Genomic DNA, 11,038 nt, shown 5'->3' on the forward strand with positions numbered 1-11,038 from the left:
CTTTGAATTCGCTAAACCAATCTAGAACCGACACACAACTGTACCCAAAAAAAAAAAAAGCAGATTTGATGGAATTTAAAAAGAAATTATTGATGTGCGTACCGAAATCCGGTTAGTATTGTACCGGTTTAATACAGAACTCATCGGTCTCTCTCGAGTCATTCAATCCAATCAGTTTTATCTGTGAGAGAGGAGAGGATGAGGATGAGGTGGTGCTTAATCTCTCTCGACGATTCCTCTTCCGCCCACCCTCCAATCTCAGTTGCCGTTCTAGATTCGGTCGAGTGTAGGAGGAACCGGATTCTCCTTTTCCTTCCTCCTCGTCGTCTTCTGCACTCGGTAAGCCATTTTTGCCATGAGAGTAGATGCAGAGAGCTTGTTAACCAACACTGTTACTTGTAACTATTGATTGGTGCTTGTAAAATGATTCGAAAGCAAAAGGGATTACAACATACCAAGCTAATGACTTGTTGTCAGATTCAAATTCAAATTCAAATTCAAATTCAATTCAAGCAGGTTGTTAACAAGACTGCAGCAAGTAACCAACCTTTGCCCCTAGGGCCTCCCCCGGAACTACCCTTAACAAATTTTTGGGGTCCTCTCTTTCAACCTCCAACGAACCCCTGACCTATGGCTATGTTATGTGGTCCATTTGGATGTTCACTATTCCTTCTCAAGAGGCGAGGCTCTTTTTCTCATCACTCAACGTTGCTATACCCTTCTTCTGGAAATCTTTTCTCCTCTTCTCTGCTCTGCTCTGCTCTGCTCTGCTCAGCCCATACACTTACCTTCTTTCGCAATTGTAATTGTGGTTTTCTTCACTTATTTTTGGTTTGTGCCTCTCTCTTATTACAGCTTGGATGGCTGGAAAGAACCGAGTAGAGGATGGGAATGGGATTAGAGACTTCTGAAGATTCCCTGTCTTCTCTTCCTTGGAATGAATGAATGATTCTCCATTCAGCTTCTATGTTCAGCATATCGAATACTCAAAGGTACGTGACGTGACGAATGTGAACATTGCTCTACAATGAAATCATAGACTTCTGAGATGAACTTTTTTTCTTCTTCTTCTGAAATATACAAGTGCCAGTACATATATACATTTTCTTATCAAGAGTGATGAAGCTGGTAAATTGAAAGAAAAATAAAAATAGAATTGGGTAATATGTTTGCTTCTAGGCTAAGATTCTTCCCCATGTCATGTAACCTCTAGTGTGATCGCTCTTTCTCTCTGATTCCTCTTACTCTTTCATCTCTTTCTCACGCAATATCCCTAGCCCAGCCACCACAAATCTAAACAGCCCTTGGCAAATGACCGGAGGAGCTGATGCTGTCGAAAAGGGTTTTCTTTCTTCTTGTGTTTAAAAAGGTACGTGTAGTAGTAGTATATGAAGGCCATCGGGTTTGCTTTGGGATGGGAAAAATTGAGCCAGTGGAAGCTCTCTGCCGTTTTATCTGTATGTATGTGTGTAACAGCAAGCAAAAAAATTAAAACTAGAATTTAACAGGTGCCCGAGATTAATATTCTTTTCTTAGAAAAACTTAGTTTAGTAATATTTAAAAATAGTTATCGATAATTCATATAGTTTGTCATCAGAGCATAACCGTAAGCTGGATTATTCATATAATAATTTAGTGGGAATTCATCAATCCTTGTAAGTTGGGTTCGCACGAGCGACGGTGGAAGATCTGAGCTTCATCTTCGCCTTCCTTATGTACTCGGAGAAATGATCTGATGACCTTCCACTGCTACCCTCTCTCGAGACACTAGCGGTAGGGACATGGCACTGACGACGATGATCACGTGCCTCTGCTTCACTTGTCTTCGACGCATCGTTCCTCATCATGTCACCCGGATTCGTCACTGCCCTGATCTTCAGTTTGGCTTTCTTTATATAATCAGTGAACCTCTCGTCCGTTTTCAGCTTCGTCTCCACTCGAGTGATCAGCGGCTCCATCTTTGAAATGGGTTTGGCTGCCTGAGTCGACGTCTCAGAGAACTTGACGCGGACAGGCTCCGCTTGGTTGTGCTTCGGTGAAGGTTTGGTGGAAAGGCGGCGAACAGTTCGAACAGGACTCGTCATTGCTCTGAAAATCTTCTCACACACTCTGCTTTCTTTCTTCGTCTCCTGGTTCTTGCTGCTACTCTCTGAGTTCTTTTTTTTTTTTTTACTTTAAATTTCCATTTATTAATTAAAAAACTTATTACAAAGAAACCGAACATAAAGCTAAGAAAAAAGAGCAGCTCTACAGCCACCCAACAAACTTACCACCAAGTCACTCCTCGAGTAACAAAACCAGCCTCACCCATCGAAGAAGGAGAACCAAACTGCAAGCACTGACGACTGCCCTGACGCTAGTACCTGTCGACGAGCCAAAGGATCTAGTCTGAACCTGATGATCTGCTGGACTTCAGCTACAATCGCACTATGAGGTTTCTCCACACCTCCATGAACTCTACTATTTCTCTCTTTCCAGACCAAGTATAAGACGGCTTGGAAGATAAGTCTCACGATCAACGTAATACTAGGATCTCTAGAGGGAGCATTAAGCCATCTCAGAATTGCCTCGAACCCCTGTGGGGGTGAGAGGTGTAAGCGAGAAGTGAAAAACGTCCAAACCTGATTGCTGAAGGTACAATAAAAAAACAGGTGATTTCGAGATTCCTCATGAGAGGGGCATAGGACACAGTTCGCTGGAACTCTCAATCCCCACCGAATTAGTTTATCTCTTGTAACCATTCTGTCTCTAGCTGCAATCCATGTAATAAAGGCATGTTTAGGTACTCGACCTGCGAACCACACCACCTTATGCCAGCACACCTCTAAAGAATTGTGATAAAGGGCTCTCCAAGTCGCGCTAGTAGAGAAGTTCCCACTACCACGGCCAGGCTCCGGATACCAGAGAAAAGTATCACCTTATGCCAGCACACCTCTCTGAGTTCTTTGCCATCGATATCAATTAATTATGCTAAGAGCTTAGGAAGTAAAGGAGCTAATTAGAGAGTGATCTGTGCAGAGAAGATTAACGAGGTTTTTATAATCCAAAAATTCGTGATTAAAAAAAGAAGGTAGCTTTGTTGATATATCAGTATAACGTGTTTCAAAAGGGAACACCATGCAAAGAGAGAAGAAAACAAAGGAGAAATTTCTTGGGTTGGGAGATTCTCATTGTTGAAAAGAGGAATGGTGGAAACTTTAACAAGCTTTTTTTCAAGTAAAAAGGAAGAGTGATGTTCCAAAGGGATCGCATTCTGATTCCTGTTTTCTTTCTTTCTTCTGCATTTGTTTTGTTTTGTTTTTGTTTTTTTTGTATAATTTTAGGGTATAAAACGAGAATCAGCACTCAGCAAGAGATCATAGTATATAGGAACCGTGTAATCTCTTCCATGTACGCGCGCTAAAGATTAATATACAGAAGATTCTCAAAACTAATTAGGTCACTCTCCATCAGCTTTTGCTAACTTTTTGGATTCACGGATATGCTGCGATTAGCACGAATTGTTTTCAATGGTTTTAATAAAATATTCCACTAGTTCAGCTAATATTCATCAATTTAGCAAACAGACACAAACTCTATATTAATCACATGTTTCCAATAGGAAATGGATATATTTTATCTTTGGATTTTATTATTTATTAACTTTATACTGTCTTTGACCAAAAAAAAAATTTGTTGTTGCTGTTGTTCAATATGATTCTCTTATTAGGCATATTCATAACCAAAAATAAGCTGTAGGCATGGCAATCGCCTAGACAAATATTCTGGATGCTTTTGAATTGCTTGTGTGGATTCATTCAAGAGAAAAGAAGCAGGCATGCGTCTGTTTTTTCTAGCTCAGTGGTGCGGGTAGTTGACCATCTGTGGAAACTGCGTCTTTCTTAACTGGAAAGTTGGTGGAGGTGACTGGTACATACCACCAGAAGTGTATGTGTATGGTGGTTGGTTTGCCCCAAAACAGGGAGGAGGGTATGGTATGGGTGTCGCGAAGCCAGGCGTTGGTTGAGGAGGAGGATACACCATTGGAGGCGCAACAGTGTTGATGAAGGGCGTTGCGCTGCCGTTTTCATCCCCTGCTACTCCATAAGGCTCAACCTTTTCCTTAGTCCCGAAACACCTCAGAAGAAAACACTTTGTTGTCCTCTTCCCCATCCTCTTGGTCTGGTAAAGTTGAGGGGTTCTAGGAGCGGGGGCAGAGACTTCACCAGGAAGAGAGACAAGCTCTGCGTTTTTGTCCCATTTGGCAAGCTTGCGAAGCAGCTTAGCTGGGTTGGGGTCACCTGAGACTCTTAGGAGCCCTTGTTCTGCGTTATACTCAACTGCACTCACCCCTGTTTCCATACCAAAACAATATATTAGCTTCAAATAAAACAAAAAGAGAGCATATTTTCAATGGCTTTAACAAGATCATCACCAGAAACACTGAGTAACTTTCTCTTTGCATTTGTCTGGCAACCTTTGCAGCACTTGATTCCAACTCTCAGAACGCAACTCTGCGTTTATCACACGGAAATACTCGTCAGCAAACTCTTAAAGGAAAGTAGATGCAATAACCTGGTTCGAGAGAGTACTCTGGCAGGTTGAGTTGTGTTTGCCATTGAAAAAGCACCTTAAGAACTCCAACGGAGAAGAAAGCCAATGATATATAGAGTAGATGATATCTAGGGTTTCCATAGTTTATTGATATGGCACCTTGCAGAAACAGAAACCAATCAAATGTGAGTTATTTCTTATCTTTTTATTTCAATCATAGTGAAGATTACAAACTTGTATCTTGGTAATCACAACTCAACAAGTAACCTGTAAAATCAAAGCAATAATGGAGGATGTGGACTTTCCTGTAAAGGAAGATACATAAATGTTTTGGGTTTAATTTGGACACAAACCATCAAGAGATGATGTTCGTATCTGCAGATTTCCATACTGGAAATGGATCTCCAAGACTTTGCTTGCAGAGTGAAGAAACGTCTGCAACAAGTAAAAGGTACTGTTTTGTTTCCAGTTATGGACCTAATAATTTGAGGTGGGATGAACCAACATGAGTCCATAGTCCCGGCCAAGGGTTTGATTTTCTTGTCTCCGGCACAGCAGAACCTCCGGTGCTTATCAAAGCCGTCCAACAAATGAGGCAAGGCCCTAAATGTTAGGCCTACAAGAAGGACCCGACTAAGGCTAAGTCCTAAGACCTAATTCTAGTGGGTTTATAAGTTCCAAAGAGTAATTTAGGTTGTTATTTTTATATTTAGTGGTGAGATGTCGCAATATAAAGAAACATTGCTGCCTCCTCTTACGTTTCATCTTCCCATCATCAGCGAATCGCTTTTGATTTCAGTCTCATTAGCACAAACGACAAGGTCAGATAAATCATTTTCTTCTTTGAAGTAGTAAAACTCACATATAAATCTGGTACACCATGCAACCGAATAAAATAGTAAACGTGAAAATCAAATTCTCAAATACATAACTCTCAGAACTGATAAAGAAGAGAGTAGGTCCAAACTACAAATATAGCATACATGAACAAACGTGGTGGCACACGGTCGACGCTCCCAGAGGATGAGCCAGCTCCAGTGGAAGGAATAGTCTTGGAACCACCTCTGGCTCCGACTACGACTCCTGCACGTGGATCAGTAAGTCCCGTTAAGAGAGAATATATATAATCCATCTAGCGTTGCTTTGTTTTGGTTATTAAAGAAGTTTGTACCTGAACGAGCACCTGGTGATGAGGTTGGGGTTAGTGCCACGCCAGGGTTCTTGTCCGCCGGTGACTCCACCGGTGAAAGTGCGCCAAGAGGTGTTGTCGGCCCAGTGGCCACTAATTCATTAAAAAACTTTGTTGTTAGTGACACTATATCTTAACACGTAATATAGATATGTATATACATATATATAAGGGTTTAATACTTAGGCTACCATTGCATTGTGAGAGAGGAGGCGCCTGAATGTTGCAGGCCTTTGGGAGCTGCAAGGCCTGTGTGCGATTAATGTTAAGGCCGATGTTAGGGATCGGACTGTTGACGGCAGAGCAGATGCACTGCGGCGAAGATTTGATGACAGAGTCGAGCTGAGAGCAGCAAGTCTGTGAGGGAGTGGTTGAGTTTCCGGTGATATAGCCTAGGCACGGAGAAAGGGTGGTTAGTGTGCTCACGCATGACCCGCTCGGCTGTGCTTTTGATACGCCCAGTAGAGCCCCCACGAGGGCTACAAATGTGATCGCGTAGATACTTGTATACCCCATAGTTTGTGTTATTATTGCTCTTCGCTTTGGTTTAATTATAGGACGAAATGGTGAAAACGTCAAGGAGACTGGTATTGTCGGATGACCTACTTTACATTGTTTATGGTTTTTTCATAACCAATATGTTCTAGATATACCTAAGAACCAATTTTATGATCGGGAGCTAATAACAAAATTAATAGGAGCATACCAAACTCACCTACTAGCTCTTGGTTAATTAATTAATAATATTTGGTTTTAAGGAAATTGTGCGTGTTTCAAAGAAAAAAAGAAGAGAAAATTGTGTGTTGATAAAGAGATTGAGAGAGATGATTATAGATTAGCTGGAAGTTGTTGAACTCCAATGCACCCACTTAAATTTGTATATATATATAGGATTATGAGCCATATTCACCTGAGAATTAACCAAGCCAAAAATGGAAGGCATAACATTGATAATAGTGATAATGTCAAGCTTAATATTGGGAGGGAAAGGTCAGCAGATAATTAGCACGCCATGCACCTCCTCCATGATCTCTACCTTCACTCCATGTCTCAACTTCATAACCGGGAGCAGCGGCGGCTCCGTCACTCCCACCGCCGGCTGCTGCGACTCCTTAAAGTCGTTGACCAGCACCGGCATGAACTGTGCTTGCCTCATTCTCACTGCTAATGTCCCGCTGCCTACTGGCTTCATCAATCGGACTCTCTCGCTTGCTCTCCCTCGTGCCTGCAAAATGACCGGTGTACCTGTTCAGTGTCAAGGTTTTAGCTTCGCTCTATTTATTTATTAACTTATCACTATTAACCCCAATGATTAATGGCTCATTTTGCTTAATTTGCAGCGGCGGGAACACCTCTGCCAGCGCCAGGTTTTGTTTAATTATTATGAAAAACGCTCATTACTATTGAATTGTACATTTATGATTCAGTTGATTTCAGCCATTATTCATTTAACTAATGTATTGGGCAGGTCCAGTGCCATTTTTGCTGGCCCCACCACCGCCTATGTCTGCTTTTAGCCCCGGATGTGAGTAATTAATTAACCACGATCACGTTTTTTTTATGCATTTTGAGTCAAGGTTAAGAGTTTAAGTTTGATTTTGGACAACTGTGATTAGCATCTAAGGCGGCGGCGACAGCTCCTGGGCTGGCACCGGATGCTCCCTTGGATGGACCGATGGGCCCCACAGCCACACCAGGAATTCGACCGGTGGTTCAGCCCTTGCAACCCACTAGCCTCGCTCAATATTCTACCTCTCCTTTTCTTCCCTTGCTTTTCTTTCTCTTCACTCTTCTCACCTTGTTGAATTTGTGAGCTATACCGCGCGTCTCCATATTCAAATTGTTACCCTTGTGTATGTGTTGTCAGGTACTTTCCTTTTGGATTCATCGTTACAGATATGATTTACTTACTATTTCATCTCAAATGATAAGCTTCTTTGTCTTTTTGTTCGGTAAATATAAACCGTTGTCTGGCTCCGACCAAATCAACACGCGTATGTTTCTATTTTAAATGCCAAATAACGATTATCCATCCAACTAGTCGGGGTTGGATTATTCGCAAGATTCAGCTCTCTTTTTTCGTGTTAAGATATTGTCTTAGCTATCCAAGTATCAATGACTGTATATATCCATAACAACTTCGGAAATTAAAGAATACTTTTCAAAAAAAAAAATGAAAACAACCACCTACTGGGAGAGATTCTTTTTCTATATACACCAAACTGAAAAACTTGTCTGTATAAGAAAGGAAAATTGGATTAACAACATAAAAGCTAGGATTTTCATTAGTTACAAAATGAACTGATATTTTTATTTGGTGCCTTGATATAAAAGGCAATCCCGTCTGCTGTTTCAAGCCTTTTCCAGAGCTTTCTTGATGTCTTTCTGTTTGTTACACACAAACACATGAAACCGGGGCACAAGTCACGACAATTACAATTTATAGCATAAGACAATTTATTTTGATACGTAAAGAATGCATACCTCGATGGACAGAGGTGTAACCATCGTGCCATAACGATCAATCACTATGCCATCTTTGCTGACCAAGAATTTGGTGAAGTTCCACTTAATTCTTGACCCCAAAAAAGTGGGTTTACTTGCCTTAAGGAACTTGTAGAGTGGTGCCGCGTTTTGGCCGTTTACCCGTACCTAATCTCATAATAACACACACTTGGTCATATATATATATATTACTAACAATAAAAAAAAATCAGGTGCAGATGGTAACTGTTGAAGCACATATGGATTTCTGGTTACACTTGTTACAAAAATACCACAAACAAGTCATATATAGCTACCTACCTAACATAATGAGATGGATATAAGTTGAGGAGCTATGTAATTAGGTATAAATTCCAAGCGTCATGTAGCCACTAGAAACAAGACAGAAAGAGAAGACCTACCTTTTGGAAAACAGGGTATTCGGCCTGAAACCGTGTACAAGCAAAATCATGAGCGTCTTGACTCGTGCCGGGCTCCTGGTAAAGAAACTGGTTACAAGGGAATGCCAAGATCTCAAACCCTGAAATACATAATCAATGGAAATAATATTATATACAAAAATATAAATGCATGAATATGATTGCAACTGCTAACAAAAAGCCCTAAACTAAGTTAATAAAAAAGACCTTGGTCCTTGTATTTCCGGTAAAGTTCGGTGAGCTGGGTATAATTGGATTCGGTGAACCCGCTGTTTGCACAATCCAAATGATAAACAATCAATCAGTAATGAATTAAAGAAAGAAAACGTAAATTTGTAAGGAAAAAAAAAACGAGACAAACCATTTGGAAGCGACATTGACAAGGAGAAGGACTTTCCCTTGGTATATGCTCAAATTGACGTCCTTGCCGGAGCTATCCTGTGATTCCCCATGAAACAATAATTAAATAAAAACCATAGATACGATTCAAGCGAAACACAGAAGTTTCTCTTACCTTGACGGTGAATTCATGGACGGATCTCTCGGGAACCGAAACAGAAGCACCCATCTGTCTCAATGAAAAGACAAAAACAAAAAAAACAAAATCTTCCTCAAGAGCAAGGAATAGCCTTTCATTTAGTTTAAGTTTAACGTTCGTTGACCCTTTGGCATTTTTTTAAGCGTGGCGTTCGTGTGTGTGGACGGCTTCATTACATGCGTTATTGCCTTTTATTAGAAATAATCGAAGCCTCTATACACATTATTATTGTTCACGTAAAAGAAAAAAACTACCAATTCCACTCATAAATAGCACCAGAAAGACATAAACAAATGTCAGTGTAACAACTACTTAATTTGAATAGTTACGGCCCTCGAACCATTACGAATCTCCCCAGTAACCTTTCTCCGTGGCACGACTGGTCTATAATCCCCAAAACAAAGTCAAAATCAATCAAATCAAAACTAGATCATCGTAATTGAGCTACCCAATTTGAGAAAAAATCGTCCACGATGGTGTGAGATTGGAGAGAAGTTTACAGACATGGTTCGGTGATATTTGATTAGCCACCGCGTCTAGTTAGGTGACACGTCATCACCTTGGGCCACATCAGAAACAGAGAGGCCAGCCCACAAAAGTTACTTGCTTGATGCACAAGTTACTTTTTTTTAACCGACTTGAGTGAATAACGGTAATATTTTTGTTTCATTTGAAATTCAAAATCTATATATATTAACGCTCCCATCAGATGAATAATTATACGAACTCTTTAAATCATCCCCTTCCGATCCTCATCATCTTAGGACACGAGCGAACTGAGGATCAAACCTTAAGCGGTTCCCTGTGTTATTCTTCCAACAAGTTCATCGCTCCTTCTTCTTCGTTAAACGAGACCACCAAAGCCCTGTCTCGATGCTTCAGGTCCAATCTCGACAAGCAACAGCCCTCCGATGAGAGTCCGTGGCACACTGGTGGTGGATCTCGAGTCGGATTGAGTTGACTCGGATCTTGCTCTGTATCATCTTTTTCGCTGTTCAGATGCTTCTGAATATGGCGAAGTAGGTTAGAAGGGTTTTCTTGATTCTCTGTAACATCGTTTCGTGTCCGGTGAGTTGACACGCTTTGCTTGACTCGGAAGCTATTGCTGTAACGGTAGTACTTTTTTTTTTTGAATATATAAATAGATGCTTCCATCAGATTAGATAATCATAAGAAAGTAACGAACTTTTTTGTGTGTGTTGAGGTTTCTTATCGCTGACGGCAATTGGTGTTCTTGGACATGGCGAAATTAGGTCACACGAGTTTTGTTGATTCTCTGTAACATGGCTTCGGAGCTGTTAGAGTCGGGATAGTTTTGTTGCGGTTTTGTATGGACTGAGGATTTAGGTTATGGCCGCGAATGCAGTGGATTCGACTCATCAATCCCATACGCCGGTGGAGAGATGATAAAAGCTGTTCAACCTCCGTTTGTGGTAACGCTTTTGAACCCTTTTTTTTTTTTTTTTTTCTCTTTTTGAGTTTTTATTTTGGTTTTGGTGATTTTCAAGTTTTGTATTCTCTCTCGCAAAACAAGTTCCGGTACAGCGATGTTTCCAAGTTCAAACACTTTTTGTCAACACAGAGCTTTTTCAAAATAAAAACAGTTTTCTTTTTATTAATCCCTTTTCAAAGTTTTTACGATGAAAACTTAACTTTGAAACTAATTTAAACAAAGTTTCAAGTTAAACATGTATTGAGATTAAGCCATTAAGGGTATATAGAATTAAGGGGTATATGAAATTAATGGGTATTTAAGATTAAGAGGATGTGGGATTAAAATGTATTTGTGTTTAGAGGGTATATGTGATTAAAAGGTATTTGAGAATAAGGATATACGAGGTTAGAGTTATTTGC

General features: G+C 40.5%; 5 protein-coding genes across 6 annotated transcripts; 1 reads left to right on the forward strand and 4 right to left on the reverse strand.

Moving 5' to 3' along the window:
- The first annotated feature begins 116 nt into the window (after nt 1-116).
- LOC106436139 (non-specific lipid transfer protein GPI-anchored 16-like) lies at nt 117-7,711 on the forward strand. Its single transcript, XM_048740263.1, has 6 exons — nt 117-339; nt 856-992; nt 6,614-6,982; nt 7,063-7,089; nt 7,191-7,247; nt 7,339-7,711. Exons 3-6 carry the CDS (start codon nt 6,655-6,657, stop codon nt 7,533-7,535), a joined length of 609 nt encoding a protein of 202 aa, XP_048596220.1. The 5' UTR covers nt 117-339; nt 856-992; nt 6,614-6,654; the 3' UTR covers nt 7,536-7,711.
- LOC106448491 lies at nt 1,496-3,666 on the reverse strand. Of its 2 annotated transcripts, XM_048740264.1 has the most exons (2): nt 2,933-3,163; nt 1,496-2,145 (listed from the first exon to the last, which is right to left on the reverse strand). In XM_048740264.1, exons 1-2 carry the CDS (start codon nt 2,950-2,952, stop codon nt 1,647-1,649), a joined length of 519 nt encoding a protein of 172 aa, XP_048596221.1. In that variant the 5' UTR covers nt 2,953-3,163; the 3' UTR covers nt 1,496-1,646. The 2 variants fall into 2 exon arrangements, with proteins under 2 accessions (XP_048596221.1, XP_048596222.1); XM_048740265.1 differs by having other exon boundaries at nt 1,496-3,666.
- On the reverse strand, nt 2,158-4,670 carry LOC106436138 (heavy metal-associated isoprenylated plant protein 42). Its single transcript, XM_013877094.3, has 3 exons — nt 4,572-4,670; nt 4,415-4,493; nt 2,158-4,331 (listed from the first exon to the last, which is right to left on the reverse strand). The coding sequence occupies exons 1-3, from the start codon at nt 4,596-4,598 to the stop codon at nt 3,838-3,840; spliced, it is 600 nt and encodes a 199-aa protein (XP_013732548.2). The 5' UTR covers nt 4,599-4,670; the 3' UTR covers nt 2,158-3,837.
- On the reverse strand, nt 5,353-6,503 carry LOC106436157 (non-specific lipid transfer protein GPI-anchored 15). The gene is made up of 3 exons (XM_013877117.3): nt 5,914-6,503; nt 5,705-5,815; nt 5,353-5,616 (listed from the first exon to the last, which is right to left on the reverse strand). The coding sequence occupies exons 1-3, from the start codon at nt 6,236-6,238 to the stop codon at nt 5,468-5,470; spliced, it is 585 nt and encodes a 194-aa protein (XP_013732571.1). The 5' UTR covers nt 6,239-6,503; the 3' UTR covers nt 5,353-5,467.
- A 199-nt stretch (nt 7,712-7,910) lies between the features above and the next one.
- LOC106436149 (probable glutathione peroxidase 4) lies at nt 7,911-9,956 on the reverse strand. The gene is made up of 6 exons (XM_013877105.3): nt 9,161-9,956; nt 9,008-9,084; nt 8,854-8,915; nt 8,629-8,747; nt 8,207-8,374; nt 7,911-8,107 (listed from the first exon to the last, which is right to left on the reverse strand). Exons 1-6 carry the CDS (start codon nt 9,212-9,214, stop codon nt 8,075-8,077), a joined length of 513 nt encoding a protein of 170 aa, XP_013732559.1. The 5' UTR covers nt 9,215-9,956; the 3' UTR covers nt 7,911-8,074.
- Between the last annotated feature and the right edge of the window lie 1,082 nt (nt 9,957-11,038).

The sequence above is a fragment of the Brassica napus genome, chromosome A9, assembly GCF_020379485.1.
Source record: "Brassica napus cultivar Da-Ae chromosome A9, Da-Ae, whole genome shotgun sequence".
Taxonomy (NCBI): domain Eukaryota; kingdom Viridiplantae; phylum Streptophyta; class Magnoliopsida; order Brassicales; family Brassicaceae; genus Brassica; species Brassica napus.